Below are 24,181 nucleotides of genomic sequence, written 5' to 3'. Positions count from 1 at the left end.
CACCAGACCTAGCTGAAAGGTCATTTGTGATTTGTCATTCATTTTTAATACTTATGTTCTGAGAGCCTAAATATGTCCTAATAACCCAGTAGCCAGTTGAATTCTTTGAATTCTTCAAAAATATTTGTTACTATATTCTGTACAGATCTTTTGGGCACTATACAGCTTTTTAACCCTAGAAATCAGATTGGAAGCTCTGCCTTCATTTTATGTTTCACAGTGATGTGGAAGAGATGTCTTTTTTTTTTTTTTTATTCATAAAGAAATTTGCTTTTAGTTGGGCAGTGGTGGAACATGCCTTTAATTCCAGCACTCAGGAGGCAGTGGCAAGAGGATCTCTGGGTTTGAGGCCAGCCTGGTCTACAGAGCGAGTTGCAGGACAGCCAGGGCTACATAGAAAAACCTTGTCTCAAAGGAAAGAAAAAAAAAAAAGGAAGAAAGAAATTGGCTTTTATAGACATGGTGCTTAGAATATAAAAGTATCTTTTTTTTTTTTTAAAGAACTGCCATGAGTTAGTGAGTTGATATCTAAATTTATTTCCTACAAAAAAAAAAAATTGAGAAGCCTTTGAGTTCCTGCACCTTTTGGCCTGGATTGAGAATTTCCATTTTTTATTTCAGAACTGTTGGCCCTGGGACAAGTGGACTTGTTGGTTTATAATCTAAGGGAACGCTAAGTTTCATTTTGAGACCACATAGCATTTTCTTTTGTTTTTAGTATTTTTTTGTTTTAAATTGAAAATGTTTTTACCAGCAAAATAAAAACAGCAGTAAGCCTGTCTTTGTAGATCGCCTCTGTCCCCTTCTCTCTCCTGTTCCCTCCCTCCTCGGCTGTCTTACGTAAGTAATAGGATTTTTTTTTTTTTAACTTTCTGAAAAAAGGCATTATTTCCTGGTTATTCGATAAAGACAACAGGAAAGCAAGTGATGTATTAAGACATGCAGTGTGTTACCCAGTGTCCCATTGAAATCTCCCATTGAGTGATTTTTAAATGGAAGGTCCCAGTTCTGAACACTGAGGGAAGGTATGTAAATGAATACTTCATGGTCGCAGTTGTTAGGCATATAATTTGATCTGAGCTGTGTAATGCAAAAGGCATATTATTATCATTCTTTAAAGGGCTTTGCAAAGAATGCTATCCAAGAGCATTTTCCACTAAATGTTAAAATGAAGACAAATTAGCTTAACTTTCTGAAAACGTTTTGGTTTCTCTCTCTCTCTCTCTCTCTTTTTTTTTAATTGTAAAAGTCTTAGTTTGTCCTTCTGACATGACATCGGGAACTGTGGGTCCTTTTAAGACAAACTAAAACCCGACGGTAATGCGAGTTTGGCAATTGAGACAAATCTTAAATTTCGGTGACAAAGGGGAGAAACCACATAATAAACGTGTTTGCATCCAAGGAATGTTTTCCTTCTAAATGACTGTTGTGTTTTAGTGTCTGGCTTGACACATGAGTCGATGGGTAGTGCTGCTGTCCTCAGTAGCATTTGCCTCAGACCGGATTAAGTGTGTGAGAAGGAAGGCCCAGCCGTGACCCGCTAACAGTCCAGGGCCGGGAAATGTTTGCCCATGGTTGAGTGCCCGCTGTGTGGGCCCTGCTTTCTTTTTACCATGTCAAGTAATGGCTTCCCCTGATGGCTGAGGACCACAGGAATGCACCGATCGCTACCCCTTACTTCGCCTGCTTCCTCTTTTTACCTCTGTAGACTTGACTCCCAGATGTAAACAAACCCTGAGCTGAGCCTCCACAGGGTGGTTTCTGGATACCTAGAGTTCCAGAAGAAAAAGGTATTATATGTAAATTCTGTGTTTTATGACAGCTTTTTGTTGGGGAGATACGTTTTAATAAAGTTGGCATGCAAAACCAGCAGATTTAGCTGACTTCAAATCATAGTCTAGGCCTGGGTTCCGTCCTTAAGTATCAAAACCCGAAAGAATTTCAAAATTTCGAGTGGACTCCTGGCAGTGATGTGTTGTGTGAACAGTTCCTCTTTCGAACAGCATCATTGTGATCATTTGTGCGTGTGTGTGTGTGTGTGTGTGTGTGTGTGTGTGTGTGTATTTGACACAGAACGCGTTCTTGCTCTCAACTTTAACGAGCTGCGGCATGGAGCCAAGAAACGGTCAAGGTTTATGTTACACCTTAAACTTCAGTGTATGTTCATACTTTTTAAAAATATTGTTTTGTGTCAGTCCACAGAGTACCAACCCAAAACATGTAAGGATGAAGTACTGCACTGTAAGGGGATAGATACAGATGTCTTTCCCCCTCCACTCCCTCTTGCTCGCCTCTGCCTCTCTTCTCACCCTGGCATTTACTGAGCAAGTGCTGTATGCAGACAGATCAGTTCACAAGGCCCTGGTGAGGCAAACATACACAGCAGTCTTGTTCTTGAGCGCTGTAGAGAAAACCACTCCATAATGCAGATTGTGCGTTGACTCTGATGTAATTTATTGAACAAGAACCATAAGGGCATTTTCTTGGGCCCTACCTACCAAGATTTTTAAGCCCTCCATGTAGTTACCAACATGAGTCTCAAATGAAGAACTCCTACTGTTTTCTTTTGTGCATAGTTGACCCTAATGGAGAAATAACTTCACATCACTGTGGGCTCCGAGGTGGCTTCTGACAAATACAGTGTTCCATGTTCTAGGTCTGGGCTCCAGTAAGAGCAGCTGTTGCGTGTTGTTATAGACTGTTTTGTATCCCTGGATTTGTGTGCCCTAAGTACTGAGAGAAGGGGCAGAGGGTGGAAAGAGAATACAAATCCCAAAGACGCACACGGTCAATGACAAGATCGTGCCAGCTGCAGGGAGACCTCTGCACGCCAAGGAGAGAGGCCTCAGGAGGCTTCGCACCTTCTTGGACTTTCATCTTGGACTTTGAGCCTCCAGAACTGCCAGAAAATAAATTTCTGTGGTTTGCCTCATACCTGTGGTATTTTGTTTGGGCGGTACTGGCAAACTGTTGCAGAGGTTCTGTTGTGCTTTGGTTGGCAAAGCAGTCTCCCTTATTAAAAAATTTCTGCAACCACAAGACCTTGCGTTTCGATTGTTTGTTCATGAGGGGGTCTCACTGTGTGTCCTAAGCTGTCCTCCAACTTGCTGCTTTGTAGCCCAGGCTGGCTTTGAACTCATGTGCTTCCTGATTCTGCTTCTACAGTGCTGGGATTATAGGTGTGGGACGCCATGCGTTGCTTATTATGCTCTAGCTCTTGATTTCTTCCATATTAGAAATAGGTTTTTGAGAATGACAGATTTCAAAAGTCATGCATTTTCTTGGACCATTTCCTTTATTAAGCAGCTGTGCATTGAAGGTTTAAGTGATGGTTGTCTTAGACTTCAGTGACACCTTTCTTCACATTTCACATAATGGCATATTATATAAAACACCTGCTGTGTTTGCGATGGCTAGGGTTGGGAACAAGCCTAGTATCATAAAGCAGTAAATACAGTCTAGAAGTTAAGTACTGGTTCCAGCCAGGTTGCTCTGCATTTAAGTCCCAGTCCCATTGCTTATTAGTGAAGGGACATGGGCCTGTCCCGTAGCTTCCTCCAAGTGGGTACAGAAGGGTAATCAGGGCCTGTGGACCGGGCTATGTGATTGAGAGTTTAGGGATCATGGAGGAAAAGCGGGTGGAAAGATGATGAACCAGATGACCGGGCAGTTGCACACATGAGCTGACTAACAGTAGCTGTGGCTGCAGGCTCAGGACAGACACAAGTTCCAGCCAATCACAATTCTAACATGGATAGATGGGGGCGGGATTCACAAAGTCCTTCAAGCTATTGAAAGTTGATGGCTCCGTGTGTGTGTGTGTGTGTGTGTGTGTGTGTGTGTGTGTGTGTGTGTGTTACATTTTCTTCAGATGTGGCCCTGAGAGGCTGCCTGTGTTCCCATGTATGGCCCTGCAGCCATGTGCATGTTGATGGCACTAAGAATACATGACATTAGAGGGACAAGTGGTGGTGGCGGAATTGGAGGGAAGGGAGTCGGGGTGGACTTGATCAAAGCCCATTATGGTTATGGACGAAATTCGCAAACGATGAAAAGCTTTAGCAGTTAATTGCCTTGCTTAAGAATAAAGGACACACAGAGGGTTTAATGTTACATAATAAAGGTGAACTGAGGATCCAACATGAAGTGATGGATACATTGTATACTGCTTACATAGATAGAATTGGACTGAAATTTCCGTTTCTTTTTCCACTTCATTTAGTATCTAGTTATTTCCAGTGTAACAGGACACACGTTGCACTTCTTTCTGACCTCACACTCTTGGGTGGGGCCACAGACACAGCACCCATCAAAGATCCCCACTGTAAACTCTTCCAGGGTTTTCTTACTGGCATGCCCATTTTTCTAGGGGTTCTCTCTCCTCGTATGTCAGAGGGCTAAGTATCCGGGGAAGGGCAGCTAGAGAGGCAGATTCTCTGTAGTTATGTTCTTGGTCTCAGCATGGGTCTAAGCCTGGGACAGGGAAAGAAGATTCAGCAAATGTAGCCAAGTCCTTGCATCTGCCAGGTGAGGGATGGAAAAAAAGGGAGGATTGGGAACTTATGTAAACAGGCGTTACGCATCCCTACCACTCAGTCCCAAATAAACACACCCAAGCTTATACTAATTACGAAATGCTCAGCCAATAGCTCAGGCTTATTACTGACTAGCTTGTACATTTAAATTAACTTATTTCTGTTAATCTATGTATTATCACATGGCTCATAATTTTACCTGTCCTCCAGCATCTTGCTTCTTGGGCATCTCCTGGTGTTTCTCCCGACTCCGCCCTTCTTCATCCAAGTCCTCAATTTGACTGTCCCGCTTAACTTTAATCCTGCCTTGCTATAGGCCAATTAACTTTATTATTAACCAATGAGAGTAATACATATTTAGCTTTCGGAAGGATTATCCCACAGCAACCTTAGTTTCTTTTCCTGTTGTAATAAAAGACTGGTAAAGGCAACTTCAGGGAGAAACGGTTTGTTTGGCTCGTAGTTCCAGGTTACAACATTCCACGATGGCAGAGAAGTCATTGTGCCTGGAGTTTGAAGGAACCGGCCACATTCCACTATCCGTCAAGAGCAGAGAGCCCTGAATGAGTGCATGCTCCCGCTCAGTTTACTCTCTCCATTCTGAAACTGTCCAGGATCTGCAGCCCAGGGAATGGTGCCTCCTGCAGTGTGCAGGTCTTCCCACTAATGAAAATAGTCCCCCACGGGAGTATCCCCAGCCCACCCTAGTCTCTTAATTCCGGATTGTGTGATGTTGACAGTTTGAAACTATCACAGGGACTGTGTTTCATTCTATAGAAACGAGCAAGGGGGCCTTTCCTGCATGGGAACAGGGCAACTGTAAAGCATTAATAGATGATTTTATTTGTGATGTTGTTCATTCAATTCCTTAATACTACTGATGGACCTTTTGGGCTGCAGCCTCTGTGCTAAGCTCAGGGTTACTACTCTAAGCCAGTTGTGGTTTGTTCTAAACTAAGTAGCAGGACATATTAGGATGCATGACTGCTTCCATGAGGATTACGCATTTTCAGATGGATGTGTGAAGGGACCTTGAGAAGAAGTTTAAACAAGAACGCTCCTTGAGAGTAAGGGGAGAAAGGCTGAGGAGAAACAGTATAAACATGTTGGAGCCCACTGAGGTTTCCTAGTGGCTTTACGCAGCAGTACCGCATAAGAAGATGATTGAACCATGGGCCTGGGTACCAGGTGTTTGGAAGGGTCTACACTGGGCTGTGCTGAGTGGGAGTGTCTTTTGCCCCTCCCCTTGGCATTGTTATAAAAAGCCCTTTGGAATAAAGTTCTGGGCCAGTGGATAAGGAACCAGGCCCTCCCGAGGCTATCCTGTGTTTCTGTCTTTCCTCTCATCATCTAGGTATCTCTTTCTAGCTAATATTTCTCACTTCTCCCTACTCAAGAGTACCCTGGGTCATAAAAGTCGGGGCTGGTCCGCCACATAAACCCGAAACCAAAGGGCAGAGATTTGTGCTGTGCTGGCAGGATCCCTACCCTGTGACGACCTCTCCCGAGTAATCCTTACCAAATGGTGGTGTTCTCTCAATAACTCTGCCCAAAAGGAGTCAGAAGCCATTTGGTTTTGTTTTCAGAAGCATCCATGTGACTCGCGGGGTGATTGCTAAGCTCCCATGGATCCTGTGCTGTCATCTCTTCTGCCCAAGTATGTATACAAATTATCCTGCCAGTGGGTGTTCCAAATATTTTTGAATCCTCAGCAAAACATACAGGCTTGGAGGAATCTCAGCATGCGGTACTCTCCCGTCACTGCTAGCAGCTTAACCTTCTCTGTCCCCCTACGTAGGCAGTTCTTAGTGTTTTCCCAAAGATTCCCACCCAAACTGGCGAGGCTGGGCTCACGTAAAGTGTCAGGGCTCCTGCAGCAAATTTGGAGCTACAGCTTGACTTGGATGATCTGATTGTGTCCCGCCAATGTGATGGAGTCTGCAGTGATTCATACTGACTGCTTCTACTCTGAGAAGTGACTTCTGGGAGTGCCCTTTCTGCACACTCAGGCTGTGTGTGAGAGGCTGCATGTCCAGTTTGTCCTGTGAGGCCTCTGTGAAATTGCCCGGGGTAACATGGACATAGGTTCAGAAGGCATTTCTTTGTACAGAAGGGTTTTATTTTATATTCCGAGGCAGAAGGAAGGAATTCATAAGCAAACATTTTATATTAAAGTCATTTAAGTTTTTTATGCTAAGAGCTTAGGAAGTATTAAATCAGGGAGTATCCATTCATATTTATTAGGTTCCTGTTTCTTTAGGTATTGCTGAGTAGCGTCTGAAGGACCCTAAATCAGCCTTAGGTCAGTTCTCTGCCTTGCGGAATATTGAATCATTTGACAATACGGGGTTATAAACTTGGAAGGGAAGAGGGCTGTAGAAAGTGTAAACCGCTGAATTGGGCACATGGTGTGCTCTCTACTCTTGACTTGTTGGGAGGATCTCAAGGCCAGCCCTGGGGACATGGTGAGACCCTGTGTCAAGGGGCGAAACTGTTGAAAACGAAGGAATTAAAAACTTGTAATCAAGTTTCGTGTTTGTGTGTGGACAGTATCTGTGTGAATGTGTGGAGGTCCGAAGTCCATGTTGAGGTTGTTGTCTCTGTCGCTTTGCCCTTATTTTTTGAGACAGACTTCAGGCTTTCTGGCTGAACCTCGAGTTCCTTGATTTTGGTTGGACTGTCCAGAACACTCGCAGGGTCTTCCAACCTCCTCCAGATCCGCTCCCTCCCCAACACACACACACACACACACACACACACACACACACACACACACACACACACACACCAGCATCCAGGTTGCAGCTGTGTGCCCCCGCACCCAGATTTTATGTTGGTGCTGGGGCCCCGAACTCAGACTCTCACGCTTGTTCAGCGAGCGCCGACTCCACTGAGCCGTCACTCTTAGAACCTGGGTTTTACGTTTTACATTCAGGACTCTGGGACACCTTTCCACTCAGCGAATCAATAGGAAGCGCTCACTCTATGAAGAACTGGACATTTGTGGATTGATTTAACAAGAGAGGTCAAGGGGTGATTCCAGTTGAAACACATTGAACCCAAGTCTAGAAATTGAAGGTGGTAGTAGTAGTATTACTGTCGCCATGCTTAGGTGGACAACAGTGTTCTTTGGTGGCGGTTACAGTAATCACGACAGCGGAACATGGACGGAGTGCTGTGTGTCAGTCATGCTGGGCGTTCCCCAGGGGCTCTTTGGTTTAGTCATTGCAAGTGCTGGGGATAGCTGGTACTGTTTGCAGTTAAGAAATGAGGGCAACCGAGGCATCCATGCTACGAGAAAATTCAAGATGAACTTTTAGGGTCTAGATTTCGTCCTTGCATTAACCGAGGAAAGGCTGTGTGTACTGGACTGTTTAAATAAATATGGCAACTTTGAGAGCTAGGTGCTTTTTTTTTTTTTTTTAGGCCTTTGCTGTCTCTGATGGCTCCGACCCTTGCAGCTTTGGGAGTGTGCGTAGCTGTCATTGTGAAAGGCTGATGCCATTGGCTTTCTACTGTGCTGGTTTAAAAGCCGTCGGAGATCTATCTGAGTCAGAGTGGCTTCTCCACAATGCGTTGTTTGTTAGTTTCTTCTTAAGATGTCTCCTTCCTTATCCTTGTGCTGACTGTTTCCTTCTGTGATTGTGTGACTCACGTTGAGGAATTTTTAGGTTGTAAATACCCGGGCTTACTTACCTCCCAACTGGAAAGCACTGAGACAAGTCTGTTGAGGCTGGAATGTTTGCTGTGGGCAATAACATCCAGCTTGCGAAGTATGTAACACCGAGGAAAGGGTTTCCACCTAAAACTAGTACTGTTCTAGACTCTTGGCTGCGTTTGGTAACTTAGAAGGAGGAAGAAATGCCGGTGGGGGAAAAGAGTCAGGTGTTGCTGGAAAATGCCATTAACAAAAAGTATGTTCAAATATAATTGCATAGTTAATACCCCGCCTGTCAAGACTTGCTTCCGAGTAACCTGTCTGAACAGTGGAAAGAGATGCAGTGACCTTCCCCCACATTCATTCCTAAAACAAGGTAGTCTGGTCTGATGGTGCAATGTCTGAGATACCGGCACTTGGGAGGCCGAAGCAGGAGGCTTGCTAAAATTCAAGGCTAGCCTGGGCTACACAGCAAGACTCTACCTCAAAAAATGAACAGTTAAACAAATGAGTGAGTGAAAAAACAAGCTGGCTGAAGATGTAAATATGACTCATGTTCAAAGGAGAATAGCACCTATATCGTTTCAGTAACAGCTAATTAGAAATACTATAGATTAGTGCCATTGAAGTCTTAGAATCATCTTCCCGTCCCAAGACCTTCAGGACTTGTTGGGAAATTCCTCCACGTTTTGATTTAGTTGGGTTTCACGTTGCTTCCAGGATCTATCCTACGCTTCCTGTGTATGTTCACCTTATTCTGTTTGTGCTCATCACAGAAGGGTGGAGTCACCACAGACAGTGAAGACTACGGCCAGAGCACTCTGCTTCTTGTGCCTGTCATGTCCACGTTGATCAGTCTGGACTCTTCTTGAGAGTCTTAGTACAAGGTGTTTCATCTTTCATATGCCCCTCGGGTCCCTCCGCTTACCTTGTGTCCCACCTGTATATGAAGTCCTCTTCCACACTTCCTCGGTTCCGCACTGTTCGACTTGGCACTCAATGAAGGAGAAGGAGCTGTACTGTTACTGTTCGCTCTTAATGTTTCTCTCCTCGGTCCCGTGCACTTCCCTGTTTGCTGTAAGTCTACCCATGGCCCATGTGAGCGCTGATGTTCTTAGTTTCAATTCACTGCTAACCTGTATGATCGCAACCCTCTTTTGTAGGTACTGATAGGGTCCCCATTTTACAAGGTTACACCCTAACAAATATCCACAGTTTTCTCTTCGAGTAATTTATATGTTAATTGAAAGATACTGAGGAATCCAAATGGGAAAAATAAGTTGGCTAGAGATGACTAAGGGAGATTTAGCAATGAATAATAAGAACAGAGCTGGCAGATGTTCTTAGACGCTGTAACTCACAGTGGTAAAAACAGTGTCCCTTGCACCCTATATAGAGAGATCAGTGAGACAGAATAGAAAGTGAAAAACATACCCGTGTAAAAATACATGATAAAGAGAGCTTTTTTTTTTCCTTTTCTTTGAGACAGGGTCCCACTAGGTAGCTCTGGCTGTCCTAGAACTCACTGTGTAGACCAGGCTGGCCTTGCACTTACAGAGATCTGTCTGCCTCTGACTCCCAAGTGCTGAGATTAAAGGCCTGTGCCCCACTTGAAGACACCATTTTGAATGGAGGGTAAGGAGATGAACGTAGATCCCCTGGGTGAATTTGAGGTGTGCTGGGTTCTTGTGGACACCATTGCTCACACAGTCTACCACCAGTATTACAGCTCTAGACTGTTCATGCAAAACAGTTAGTTATTGTTGAAAGAAGAAACCAGATCATTATATAATAATCCCAAGATCACTATATAATAAATTTAATTTATGAATGTGATAGCAAAAATAGGAAATACATGATTGGTTAGATCACTAAGTTGGAAACCATAGTATAAAACCACAGGAAAAAAATGTCTGACAATCACAATGAAAATGTAAACTAGGGAAAGATTTTTACTATAGGTGATACACAAACGTTCCTCTCTTTACATTATATAAAGAACCTCTTAGATGCCCAGAATGTGAATAACAAAAATTGAGATGATATTGGCTAGGAAAATGAAGATGTATAAAGAGATTCCTAAAGCCAATAAAATTGTGACAGTTCACCCTACTAACTGAGGTTCATTGAAACCATTGTTTCCCCAAAGTGTTTCAAGAAAATAATAACTGTAGTCGTCATCATCATCATCATCATCTGTGTCCTTGTCAGATTGCCTCCTGTAGTATTTTGGGGATGGAAATTGGTAACATATTTAAAGAGCCATGGAACTTATAAATACATCCAAACATTGATAGGAAGGTTATTTAGCTACACAGACAGGAGTGGCCTAATTGTCTGCCGTCACAGTCCGTGCTGTGCCGGGGCCAGGATTTGTCCTGCAAATGATGAGGCCATGTAAGCATGTCACCGAGCCGGGCTCCCATCGCCCACTTAGAGAGAAGCCTGTGGGAAGATTTGTGTACCATATGAACAGCAGTTTAAGTGGAGGGAGAGTTTTTATTTTCTTTTTCGTCTCTGTTGTTCAAGGTTTTTCATAATGCAGGTTGATTGATTTAGTTATCTGGGGAAATGTCATCTTGTTGTTTAAGAACTACCCAACTAAGTTTATTATTTTCGTGAAATGCATGACAGAGCGTTCTTATGATGGGATGTTGCTGTTTAGGGGACTTGCTAGAGTTTAGCCCTGAGATATGGTGACAGGACACTGACCATGGCTGAACTACCCGTCACAGGAGTGAGAGATTTCAGTGGCAGAGAAGGTAGTTTGGAGAAGAGTGAAGTTTTATTTATGTGTGTGGTACTTGCACATAGTGGTGTGTGGATGTCCACAGAGGCCCGGAAGAGGCTTACACATAGGTCATCTCTGCCATTCTCCACCCTAGTCCCTGGAGACAATGTTCCTCACTGACCCCAAAGCTAGCCTGGCAGTCAGCAAGCCCCAGCGATCCCCATGTCTCTGACCCCTCACAATGCTAGAGTTACAGGTGTTCATATGGCGGTAACTGACTTTGTACATGAGTGCTGGAGATTTGAACTCAAGTCCTCAAACTGGCATAGCATGCACGCTTGACCACTGAACATCCTCCTAGCCCCAAATAAAATTTCTGTTTTCCATATCTTTTATCTCAAGTGTATAAAACAGCTTAAAGATTTTTAGAATATCTGTATCTGGGAGATCTGGACTGGTTGCCAGCTGGTCCTAAAGAGTTTGTAAATAATCGTATAATCCCTTCTGATAATTACCTGCAATGTGAGGTTCATTCTCCTACAGAGGTCCCATGTGTGAAGGAATGGGTGCCCAGGCAGCAGGTGAAAGGATGGGCCCGTGGGAAGAACATGCAGAGCTTAATGAGGGTCACTTTATTTGGCTTCTCGGTTTGTCTCATCTTGGTGATTCATTATCAAGCACGTACTGGATTCTTCACTTTGATTTTCATTTGCTGGCGGCGGGGGTAGTCTGCAGTTATACAGGAAGTGGTAGAGGAAAGGGTAGTTGAGGTGCTGGGTCTCAGAAAATAAGCTTGAACCAAAGAACATCCAGTGTCCAGAGAGCCCACAGCTACCTGCCTTAACTTTGGCTTTCTACCCGTGCACACCCTGTGATTTAGAATTCCGACTCTGAGTGTCCAATGATAAATCTTACACTCAGGTAACAGACGTTGGCTGCTTAGATCCTGGGGAATGAGCCTAGACATTGCTACCAGAGCAGAAGACCGAAGATGGGATTACTCATTTCTGGAACTCGCTCTGTAGACCAGGCTGGTCTTGAACTCACAGAGATCTGCCTGCCTCTGCCTCCCGAGTGCTGGTATTAAAGGTGTGTGCCACCATGCCCAGTCTTCTCCCTTGCCTCTTAGCCTTCCTTGTACATTGAAGGGTTGGCATTACTTCAGGGTGTATTGCTGTTGTGTTGGGAAGGTATTCATTCCTTCAACAACAACAAAAAAGTCTTCAGGAACTTTAATGATAAATATTTTAAATTTACAGTTAACAAATCATATAAAATGGTGATAATTGCTTCCTTTCTCACCCTTGAGCTGGTTTGTTACCCAGCACTTCCAGAACATGGTAGAGGACATCACTATCTTGAGTCTGATTTTACTCTTCAATGTTGTTGGTATTTTGTCATTAACCAAGATAGTCTCTGTTGGTTTAAGAAAGGCCTCCCCCCCTTAAACTCCTAAGAGAGTCTTTTTGCCATTAGGACTAACGGGCAGTTTTGTGCCATTTATTGGATTTCTTTTGTTGACTGTGCCCTTTATTTGCCTAGGATTTATATATTTTTTTTCTGAACTCAAATAATCAATTCTGTTAACTAGCCTTAACACTTTTATTCCCTATTAATTGCTATTGCCAGCATGCACACACGTGCACACACACACACACACACACACACACACACACACACACCACCCAAGCCAGTTTGGGTCTTGTATCAATTCCAAGTCCTGTGACAGCATTCTGTCTGAAGTCCTCGGGTTATTTCTTGTCTTTGTTTCTTGGAGATCAGAGTCTAGGCCTTCCCAGGCCTCCCTTTGGGAGCTGCTCACAGGCTAACCTGTGAGTCCTAGCAGAAACCACTGGTCTCCTGGCTTGGAGTCAAGAGCAGTAGACTCACAAGCACTAACAGTAGCACAGAATCATAATTTTTCTCACCCAAGTTCTCACCGGCTAGTCCACGGAGCCGCAGGTGAGTCATGTCATACCTGTGTAAGCACCCTGCTGCTTTCCAGAAGGATCTAAACACGCTCTACCGTCTCAGCCTGTTCACTCCTTTCCTTTGCCCTTCTGGTCTGTCGCCAGATTCCTCTCCATCTAGGTAGGTGCCTTTCCAAGTCTGTCAGTGTCCACTTTGTCCTTGAGTTGCCCTTGACAGGCTAGCTGCTCCCGCCCCTTCCCCATGCTGTCTCTCCACATCTCCCGGTGGCCCTTCTTGGTGTCTCCAGTGACCCGTCCTGATCTTGCAGGTAGATCCTGGTGTCCCCCTGCCATCCTGGGTTTTTGGTCAGTGTCTTGATGTCTTTATAGGCAATGCCCAGAGACAGGGTTTTTTGGGATCTCAGCGAGAACCTAAGTGGGTCAGTGTTTGGGTTCCGTGTGTGTTGGAGGAGCTCATAGGCAGTGCCGTGACAGCATAATGGATAGGGATTTGGGTCAAGTTTGTTTCCTTGTGGCAGGTTTTGGAGACAGATAATGGCTCTGCTGTCGATTCAGCTCTTCAGTAAACCCTCTAGTAAGCGTCTTCAGGATGCTGCTCTCACCATCTGAAATTCCTCTTTGTCCCGATGTGTACTTCCAAATTATAGCCATCCTTGAAATTACTAGTTCTTCCAGAGCCTTTCTTAACTCCCATGTGAAAATATTCTTTCCTTATATTCCTGTAGGCAAGGTGAAGGTAAAAAAATGACCTTATCACTAACCACACACACACACACACACACACACACACACACACACACACACACACACACAAATATGCCTTTCTTCCTCACTGAACTGTAAATTCCATGCTTATGGTGTTGCCCTGTGCAGAGCGTGTTTCAGGCAGGCATAGTGAGTTTCCGTGTTGAATGAATGATAGAGAAGGAATGAGCCGTCTCTCTGAGAAACTTGTCATTAGTAATCAGAGCTTTGAAAAGAGATACGTTGTCATGGGTGAGAATATAAAGGTGTTGGAACTTAGGAGATAATTTAATTTACAGGGATGGAATGCATATATTGCCAAAAAGGACCATCTTTATTGTATGAACTTAATTTATGACCACATACAGATTTTCTTGTGTTTTTGTTTGGTTGGTTCATTTTGGTTTTTTTGAGACAGGGTTTTTCTGTGTAGCTCTGGCTGTCCTGGGACTCTCTTCTCTCTCTGGAGACCAGGCTGGCCTCGAACTCGAGAGATCCACCTGCCCCTGCCTCCCCAGTGAATGCTGGGATTAAAAGTGTGCGCAACCACCGCCCGGCTAAACACAGACTTTTATTTCAATGCTAGACGGTGTGTTTTTAACTACTGCTAACGCATTCTGTTACTTAGATGGGCCTGAAACGGAGACTGTCCTTTCTCTCAGTGTTTAGATGAGTACGACGATGACGAAGCAGGTCAGAAAGAGCGGAAGCGAGAAGACGCCATCACACAACAGAACACCATCCAGAACGAAGCGGTCAGCCTCTTAGATCCAGGCACTTCCTACCTGTCCCAGGTGAGCGTTGAAAATGGCCAGCAAGTCCCTGGCTGTTGGAACAACAGTCTTTTAAACTGCTCTTCATCGTTTTTCCAGTCTCCCTTCCTGTGGGTTTAACCGCGGATCTCCCTTCTATCCAAATACTTACTGACTTGATCATTGTTTGGCGCTCGGTCCCTGAGCAGAGAATCTTGTCTGACTGATTGGCTGGGTTTAGGTGACGTCAGCTGTGAAAATAACAGAAAAAGAAGCGCTTTCTTGTTACTAAAAAGTAAGGATGGAGTGGTTGAGCTGAGTGTCCCGTTCTGTAGTAGGCTGACTTTTGGATCCTAACTGCGTTGAAGAAGCAAACTTGGGACCGGGTTTCCCCAGTCAACTCTTTAGACACGATACAGTCTTATGCAGAGCCTGACGCTGTGAATAGAGTCATGTTAACGTTCACAGAAACACTTGCCTTTCTGTCTACTTTCAAGGATTTTTGGAAATAAAACGTAATTCAGTTTCACTTGAGTTGCTTGCTTTGACGATGAAACAGATCACACTATGGAATATTTCTTGGGTGCCTCTCAGGACACAGAATCCACTGCCCTGATGTGTCTCTCATCTCTAGAATCAGATATGTTAAGTGTGTTTTGAAATATTATTGGTATAATTGGTCCGGGTCTTGTTAATTTTTGGGACATTGTAAGTCTGCCTGCCTGGCCTTTCACACACACACACACACACACACACACACACACACACACACACGTCACTTTTTTTCTCCCTTTCCCTCTTTCTTCCTCTCTTTCCTCTCTCTCTCTCTCCTCCCTTTCTCTCTCCACATCTGTGTGTACATGTGCAGGCCAGAAGATACAACTCACCTCAGATGTCATTCCTCAGATACTGTCCACTTCTTTTTGAGACACGGTCTTTCGACGACCTGGTACTTGCCAAATAGGCAAAGCTGACTGGTGAGTCAGCCTCGGGGCTCTGCCCGTCTCTGCCTCCCTGGAGCTGGCGTTTTAAAAGCATGAGCCACCGCACCCAGGTTTTTCTTTGTTTAGGACAGGGTCTTGCGATGTGGCCTAGGCTGGCCTTGAACTTGCTGTGTATCCCCAGGTTGGCCTCAAAGTTGTGATCCCCCTGCTTCTGCCTTCCAGTGCTGCCAGTATACTGTTTGCATCCCAAGATCATCATGTGTTTTCAGAGTTTCGGTCTTCCCTCCCCTCCCCTCATCTCCCCTCCCCCCTTGTCTCTAGAAAAGTCTAATACCTTGAGGCTGCTAACTTCATCCTTCCTATGTAGCAAGGATGACCTCGAACCTCCGCTCTTCCTTTCTCTGAGTGCTAGGATTATAGGTGTGTACCGTCATGCACAGCTTTGCTCTGCTGGTAAATGAACCCAGGCCTTCATGCTTGGTAGGCACTCAGTCTACCAACGGAGCTGCATCTCCAGCCCCTAGTCTTGATTTTCTAAATTCATTTTATTATTATATGGCTTTAAAAGGCATTTCGGAGGATCACACACTTTTCTGTGCTTAATTGATGAACACATTTAATCCCTGTCTACTTGCTGTCTTGCAGCATTAATAAGACATTTGACAGAGGGAGGCAGACTGTTTGGAAGCGGTTAGGAAATACAGAGAAGAGCTTCTCTCTCTTCCTTAAGGCTGAAGTTACTGACACAGAGATTCATAGAGTAATGGGGTTCCTCTCCTCCCCCATTCCCCCCAAGTTGCCGTTCCGGTCAGTAATGGCCACCATGGCTCTGTGGAGAGTAGCGCCCTGTCACAGTGCTAATCACGCTGCTCCTCCCAACTGTGTGTGATTGGCCATAACCTAAAGTACCCCTGCACCTTTTCGTTTAACAAAACCTGGTCCTCTTTCAGCGATGACTTCCACACCATGACAGTTGAACTTACTGTGGTGGAGAAAATACACCATTGTCCTGGAAAGTCTACACCGGGTTTCCGTTCTTGCCCATCTGCCTGCTCTGGACACCTCAAGAATGAAAGCATGCTAACATAACGTCAGACAGTGTCTGCAGACAAAGGGCTGATTTCTTTCTATAGAAAAAGGCTCGGTGTGCTGCAGTCTAATTATGTCTAGGGCACACACGCTAACTGACATGGACTTCCAGCTCAGCCGAGCTGGCCCTCAGGAGTTCTCGGCCCTGGTGCATCTGTCTTCATTTAACTATGCTAAGCTCTTCCCAGGGCTGCTCTTCGTTTCTTCAATTTCTGTCTGTTTGTTTTATTAGTAATTGGGATTAAAGGTCGGTCGCCCGCTGGTGACCTTGGCTTTAAATGTATTTTGCCAGGCTGCTTGCTTAGCACCAGAGGGAAGCGAAATCTCCTCCACAGGCCTCCCTAATTGCCTCATCAGAGGTGGCAGCGGGAACAGGGACATGCTCCGTCCACATAGTTGACATCTCTCCGAGCAACAATCTCAATTTGCAGTCCCTCTTGTTCCTAACGGGTAGATATTCACAGCACCCAAATCTAGAGGAGTGCCGTGGGAGAGGAAGAGGGAGAAGAGACCAGCGTCTTAGCATCATTGCTTGTTTAATGTTAATAGGACCGAGAGAAAGGCCGCATCTTAGCATTGCCTACAGATCTGAGCTGCTCAGGGAAGGAGGTCTTTAGAAACGAGGACTGCAAATGCCAATATGAGTTTGGCTTGACAGCGCGCTTTGTGAGTGGTTAGAATATTTTACTTCTGGTTTCAATTTTTAGTGAGACACCGACCATGTAATAGACAATGAAGATTCAGATGCTTTCCTGTTGTTAGCGATAGCGCCACACAGGTTTTAAACATGGTCGTGCGAGCTTTTTAAGTCAATGTTTTCTGATTAAATTCAATTTAGAAAATAATAGAACACGGAAAGAAATGGTACATGGCGTGGTTGTTAAGTTCCTTTATGTTCTGCTGTTTTCTATGAACTACGGAATCTTACTCTTTCGGTTTTTTTTGAAAGCATGTGACCATGTGACACAAAATTCAAAAGGCATAACTGTGTGGTTAAAAGTTGTCAACTGTCTGGATGCCTTCTTGGAAGCAACTAGTATTTCTTTTCTACATACAGCTTCAGAACTAAGCTACAAATGAAAGCTATCTCTGTCTGTTTGTCTGTCCACCCATCCACCCATCCATTCATCTACCTATCCATCCATGTATCCATCCACCCACCCATCCATCCACCCACCCACCCATCCATCCACTATCCACCCACCACCCATCCATCCATCCACCCATCCACCCACCTATCCATCCACCTATCCACCCACCTATCCATCCACCTATCCACCCACCCAACCATCCATCCATCCACCTATCCATCCACCCACCCACCCATCCATCCACTATCCACCCACCACCCATCCATCCACCTATCCACCCACCTATCCATCCATCCATCCATCCATCCATTTTTGAATACAAAATGTTCTTCAAAAAATGGCCTGTATGCTAAAGGCTCAGTCCCATAGCAATGTTTAGTTGTGACTTTGGCTTCATCACAGATTATTCTATTGGTGGATGACATAATCTGATGGCATTACTGGGATATGGGTCCTAGTCCGAAAGGGGGGCCGTGTCGTGTGTTCAGCCATTATGAAGTAGGCCTCTCTGCCCTCTTGCATGCAGCTCTGCTTCACAACAGGCCTGTAGCAATGGAGACAGCCAGGCATGGGCCAAAATCTCTGAAACTAGGAAGGAGGGAGTTTAAGCCAACTTCCTTTGAAGTTGTTTATCCTGAATTTTGTCGTGATAATGAAAGGCCGATCAACACACCTTTGACTTTGCAGTATTGTATCCGGGCTGTATTGCATCATACTTTTTCACTTGATACTGTAAATGGACTTCTGCAGTAGTCCACGAGGGACTCTGTATTATTTTTCACAGATGCAGAATATTCCATTTTGCATAGAGATGTACTAAAATTTCAAGCTAAATTTTATTAAGGTTGCTTATAAATTTTTTTTGCTATTAAAAACAGTACAGTATAGGAAAAACTTGAACATATTCCTTTGCACATGTGTGATAAAATCCTAACACTGGAATCGCTGGGTGAAAAGAAGTGTATGTTTGGAATTTTTATATTTCTGACATGCCCTTTGTAGATATTTCCAGCATGAACTTTTCTTTTGGTTTTTTGAGACAGGGTTTCTCTGTGTAGCTTTGGTGCCTGTCCTGGAACTCGCTCTGTAGACCAGGCTGGCCTTGAACTCACAGAGATCCGCCTGCCTCTGCCTCCCGAGTGCTGGGATCAAAGGCGTGCGCCGCCGCCGCCGCCGCCGCCGCCGCCGCCGCCGCCACCACTCAACTGAACTTTTTTTTTTTAATATTTAAAACTTATTTCAAGGCAAGTGTGTTTGCACATGTCAGTAATTCTACTACACTGGATATTCAGAGCCAGCCTCTGTTACATACTAAGTTAGAAGCAAGCCTAGAAAACATGGGACCCTGCATTCAAACAAACAAACAACACAAAAAACTTACTTTCAGTAGCATAGAATTTCTTTTTAAACCTTACTAATTAGCACAAATTAGCCACTAATGGTAATCATGAATGGTTAAAATCTCTTACTCTTTGAAGCACCAGTAATGACAACTTTATGTATTAAACCATTTGTGTTTTGAATTGTTTTCTTTGAATAGGTTTACAGAGAAAAGCTTATGCATTGAAAATACACAATGCATTTCCAAGATTAAAAAAAGAAAGAAGGCTGGGTGGTACAGTGGCACACACCTTTAATCCCAGCACTCGGGAGGCAGAGGCAGGCAGATCTCTATGAGTTCGAGGCCAGCCTGATCTACAGAGCGAGTTCCAGGACAGCTGGGGCTGTTACACAGAGAAACCCTGCCATGAAAAAAACAAAACAACACAAAACAAAACAAAAAACCAAAAAGGAAAGAAAGAAGGGGGAAAAAGTGCCCTGCTGCATATCATCTAAATCACTTGCAAGATTTATCTGTTTGTTCTCAGTGGTAGTTGCTGAGTGGGCATTAGTAATTTTTACTTCCAAACAGTCTCAACTTGCTGCAAAGTCCCAAGAACACACAGAAAACAGTTTTCCTCTAAAACTGCTTCCTGAATACTTGGTTTTCTAAGAACAAGGTCTACCGAGTGAGCACATCACTTCACTCATACTCGGGCCTCATTAAAGTTTTTCTAGTCACCCCAATCCTGTCCCAAGGCAGAGCAGAGGAATTCAATTGAAATCCCATGCTGCTGTCACTGTCTCTGATTCTCTCTCGGTCTGAGAGCGCTCGGTAGTCTTTTCTGACCTTTCCCATCCCTAACCTGTTGGAAAATTTTTAAAGACTACAGATGAATTTCCCGACCTTTCCCATCCCTAACCTGTTTGAAAAATTTTAAAGACTACAGATGAATTGATGACATAGCCAAATTTTGGGTTGAGCCATGTTTACTTATGGGAAGTTCAAATGTGTAAAGAATCGGAGAAAAAGCCAGGCTTTTTTTTCTGTGAGTTCGAGGCCAGCCTGGTCTACAGAGCGAGTTCCAGGACAGGCTCCAAAGCTACACAGAGAAACCCTGTCTTGAAAAACAAAACAAAACAAAAAAAGCAGAGAAAGTCTCCTGCACTCATTGCTTGTAGAAAGTACAACTGAACTTGATCTGAGTTTTGGAAGTCCCAGGGACCATGTAATGAGATCCTTTGAAAACCCCAGGTCTGTTACGCAACAGATTTCAAGTCTCCTTTTCCTGACATAATCTTCCTTGCAAGGGTATAGTTTATACCGCTCAAGGGAGGAGGAAATACCTGTGCGGAGCTGCGTAAATGTTGGCAAAGCACAAACTGGTTTGCGTGAGTTTTAAATAAAACTCCGGCCTTGTTGGAACATAGAACAGTCCATAAGGAAATCTCAGGAACACAGTCCTCACAGGTACAGGAGCAGTTGAGGTCCTGTGATGTGTAAACAGATGGAAGGCATACATGAAATCAGATCAGAGTCACAAGCTGAGGGAGATTAGTTCACACATAGAGTGGACTTGTCAAGTTTTGCAGCAATTACCTGTGGTTATTAACGAAGGTCCCTAGTAATTATAAAGTTAGTTAGCTCCTCTGCTTGGGGATTATTTTATGGTCATGGAAATGAAATTTCTAGCTATGAGATCTACGGTAGAGTTTATATTTGTGTAGAACTCCATTCTCACATGGAGGAACAGTGAACATTCTCCCCCTTATAAAAGAATCATATTGCGCTTACATGGGTAGCTAGAGTTTACATATCTGTTCTTTCCTGTTATTCTCTGGAGATAAGCATGCTTTTATAAACAGACAATATATTTTACTTAGTTACTACATAAAAGCAAAGACTGACCTTCCTCGTTTTAGGGGATGCCGTTAGAATGACAGAGAAGAAATGTCGTAAACATCTGGCCAAGGTTTTGTTGCTCTCTCTGCATTAAGAGCAGCTGATAGCCAGACCAGTGAGGTTGTCTTCACATTAGCCAACACAGGGGGCTTCCCAGTAGTTAGTTCTGTTCATGAGGATCAGGCCCACCTAGACACTCCAGGATCCTGTCAGCTGGCTTTTTGGACCCCTAATAACTACCTGAGTGCTTAGGTTCTGTTGGTTTTATTTTCCTTTCCTGTAATGTTAGATTGCTAAGAAAGTGATTTCTCTAGATTTGGGGGCAGGGACAAGCTTCCAGAAGCTCATATTTTACCTGAGGAATAAGGAATAAAAATGAAACATTGAGATAAGGGTATCTTTTAGTGGTTTATGCCGTTTTAGTGAGAATTTATTGGGAATAAATGTATATTGGAAATGTTGACAAAGATTTTATACCCCATTTAGCTTCTAAACTCACACCAACTTTACACTGCCAGCCTATTGTACCGATTGCTCTGTTCTCGTATATCCTGTAATCCCACAATACAGTGGGCATTACTGCGGCTTCCTGTTCGGGCACCGGGAGAAACCTGAACCCATGGTCTCAGTTGCATGTCTGGTTGGAAGGTGGCTTGGCTCTTCCTCCCGATCGGTTTGCCCGACTCTTGCCAGGGTTGCTATGCTGTGGCGTGAGTTAGTTGCAGTCCGTCGTTAGTGTTTCGCCATAGGACTGGTCACCTTATAAAGCGAGCTGATTCTTTCATTTTAACCAGACCAGAAATTCTTTAATTATATAATCTCCTTTAGACCTAACACTGTTATCAGTTTGAAAGGGGCTCACCGCTTAAATTTGATGTCTTTTATTGAGATGAAACTGAAAACGAGCCCAGGCTTATCACAGTTACTGCCTACTTATTTGCACAGTAATTTTCCACCCTAGTTAATATTAACTTTGAGCAGTCTGTCTGTCTCCTTTTTATTTTTGTAGCTTAGGATCATTGCAGTAATATGTACTTTTGTTATTTTTAGCTATAGTTTTAAAAAGTTAATTTTTCTCTCTCTCTCTCTTTCTCTCTCTCTGTCTCTGTGTGTGTGTGTGTGTGTGTGGTGTTATATGTTTTTTAAGTTTTTATTATTTATTTTACGTGTATGTGTATATCTATGTATGTGTATGTGTATATCTATGTAAGTGCAAGTGTCAACAGAGGCCAGAAGAGGGCACCGGGTCGCTGGGGTCATGTAGATGGCTGTGGGCTGCTGGTGGGGAGCTGGGGTCATGTAGATGACTGTGGGCTGCTGGTGGGGAGCTGGGGTCATGTAGATGACTGTGGGCTGATGGTGGGGAACTGGGGTTATGTCAATGGTTGTGAGCGGCTGGTGGGGAGCTGGGATTTGAACTTGAGCCCTACAGGAGCAGCCAGTGCTTTTAGGGTTCAGACATCTCACTTGCCCCATTTCCTTGTTTGTTTTTGTTTTCTGTTTGTTTTTGTTTCAGTCTTGGATGTCCTAGAACTCATTTTGTAGGCCAGGCTGGTCTCAACTCAGAGAGATCCTTTTGGCTTTGCCTTCTGAGTGCTGGGATTAAAGGCGTGCACCACCAGGCCAACTTTGTTTTTTTGTTGTTTTTTTTTAAAATGAGACCATAATAATAAAAAAAAAAAAAACAGGGAGGTAATATTAAGACTATAATGGACTATAATGATTGGTTGGAGAAGTACCTTAGAAGGACAGAATGCTTGCTGAGCACACTCAAGCCCTTGGGATGGATCCCCTGCCATAATCTGGGTGTGATGGCACGCATATATAATCCCGACACTCAGAGGTGGAAGCAGGAAGATCAGAAGTTCAAGGCTATCCTCAGCCCCCCAGCAGGTTCCAGGCCAGCCTTGTTTATGTGAAACCTTCACCAAAAGAGGAAGAGGAGGAGGAGGAGGAGGAGGAGGAGGAGGAGGAGGAGGAGGAGGAGGAGGAAGAAGAAGAAGAAGAAGAAGAAGAAGAAGAAGAAGAAGAAGAAGAAGAAGAAGAAAATTGTAACAGTTGTGTTTTTTGAATATTTATGCTACACCCCATATTTATTTTCTAAGCTTTTAAAATATTCCGGGGTGGAGAGATGGCTTAGCCATTAAAGGCTAGGCTCACAACCAAAGTATTTCAGTATTTAAAACATAGTTGGTTTGGGCCGAAAAACCATATAACAGGCTCATTTTGTGTGATCAGCAGTGAGAGGCATTCTTAGTGCAAGCGCAGTTGTTACTGTTTTTCTGCAATCTCTAGTTGTGTATTGACGCGCACAGCTGATTTCTCATATTTTACTTTACAGGACCCGTCAAGAACAGTTCCAGGCAGATACAAGAGGTAAGAATCGTGGCATTGTTACTTACAGGCTTGGGGCGAGTGTCTGTCTTGATATTGATTGGACTAACTAGAACTGCTTTGAGTCACTGTCTTCAGAAGCAAAAAAACGGAACCGTAGTATTGTGTTCTTCAGAAGAAATTCCCTTGTAGACAGAAGTATAGCATCAGTCAGCCCCGGCTTGTTTCTGTCCCATCCCGAAACCTTTGAAAACTCTCCGCGCTGTGAATCTTCATGGGTCTTCAATAGAAACTTAGAATTGGTTTTCCTCTGTAGAGTTACACATTGACAATACAAGGAGACCACGTGTAATAACAAAATGCCATAAATGGTTTGAGGACCATTATTAAATATATCTGAGCTAAACAAATCTAGGCGTAATCTTAAAACATCTCTGAGTTTGGTAACGATAACCAGGCCAATTTGTTATCCTGTAGATATATTAGTCAAATGGACCTCTCGGGTTCTGTTTTTCTCTTACAGGTATATTTTATAAGCATGCATACACACACACACACACACACACACACACACACACACACACACACACGAGCAGTTAGACTGCAGGGTTTTTTTTTATTATTATTATAGATCATAGATGTGATGTTGACAGTTTTAAGAAGCAGGTTTAGACTTCTCTATGAAACTCTGAATTGCTAAGAGCTTTAGCCTTGTCGTTTCATAGGAGGCCAATCATAATGACAAAATGCTGTAAACTAGTTGCTTACACAAGAGAACTGGGGAGCCAGCCTGCCCGGTCAGTGGTGGCGGGGTGGTCGTGGCGGCAATGGTAGTGGTATATGTTGGGGGAAGGGGTGTTCTCTAAGACCCAGTTTGCAGTTGGGCATCTTGCTGTGTTCTTTGTCAAAGTTGACATCAAATCCTCTGTCTTGCTATGGGCACTAACCACACCGTGAGGGTGTCCACCCCCATGACGCCATGTGAAGCTAATTCTTTCCCAGCGCTGGCGTCTCCACAGCCATCACGTGGGCAGTTAGGGCTTCAGTACCTGTTTGGTGCACCACATCACGGCACCTTCTTCCCTGAGGAGACCACAAAGTTTGCCAAGCGGGTGCTATAGTTAGAGAAGGGTTTTATTGAGATGTTAA

At 44.0% G+C, this 24,181-nt stretch overlaps 1 protein-coding gene across 1 annotated transcript in view; it reads left to right on the top strand.

Annotated features, from left to right (window-relative positions):
• Pawr (pro-apoptotic WT1 regulator) overlaps positions 1–24,181 on the top strand; it is an 82,895-nt gene that overhangs the window by 38,194 nt on the left and 20,520 nt on the right. Inside the window, exons 2-3 of the mRNA XM_059245576.1 lie at positions 14,262–14,393; positions 23,040–23,074. Of these exons, the coding sequence (XP_059101559.1) occupies positions 14,262–14,393; positions 23,040–23,074 (167 nt within the window). The remainder of the gene's footprint in view (positions 1–14,261; positions 14,394–23,039; positions 23,075–24,181) is intronic.

This window comes from Peromyscus eremicus, chromosome 18 (genome assembly GCF_949786415.1).
Source record: "Peromyscus eremicus chromosome 18, PerEre_H2_v1, whole genome shotgun sequence".
Classification (NCBI taxonomy): domain Eukaryota; kingdom Metazoa; phylum Chordata; class Mammalia; order Rodentia; family Cricetidae; genus Peromyscus; species Peromyscus eremicus.
The sequence above is the reverse complement of the archived record's forward strand: the minus strand, read 5'-3'. Positions and strand labels throughout refer to the sequence as shown.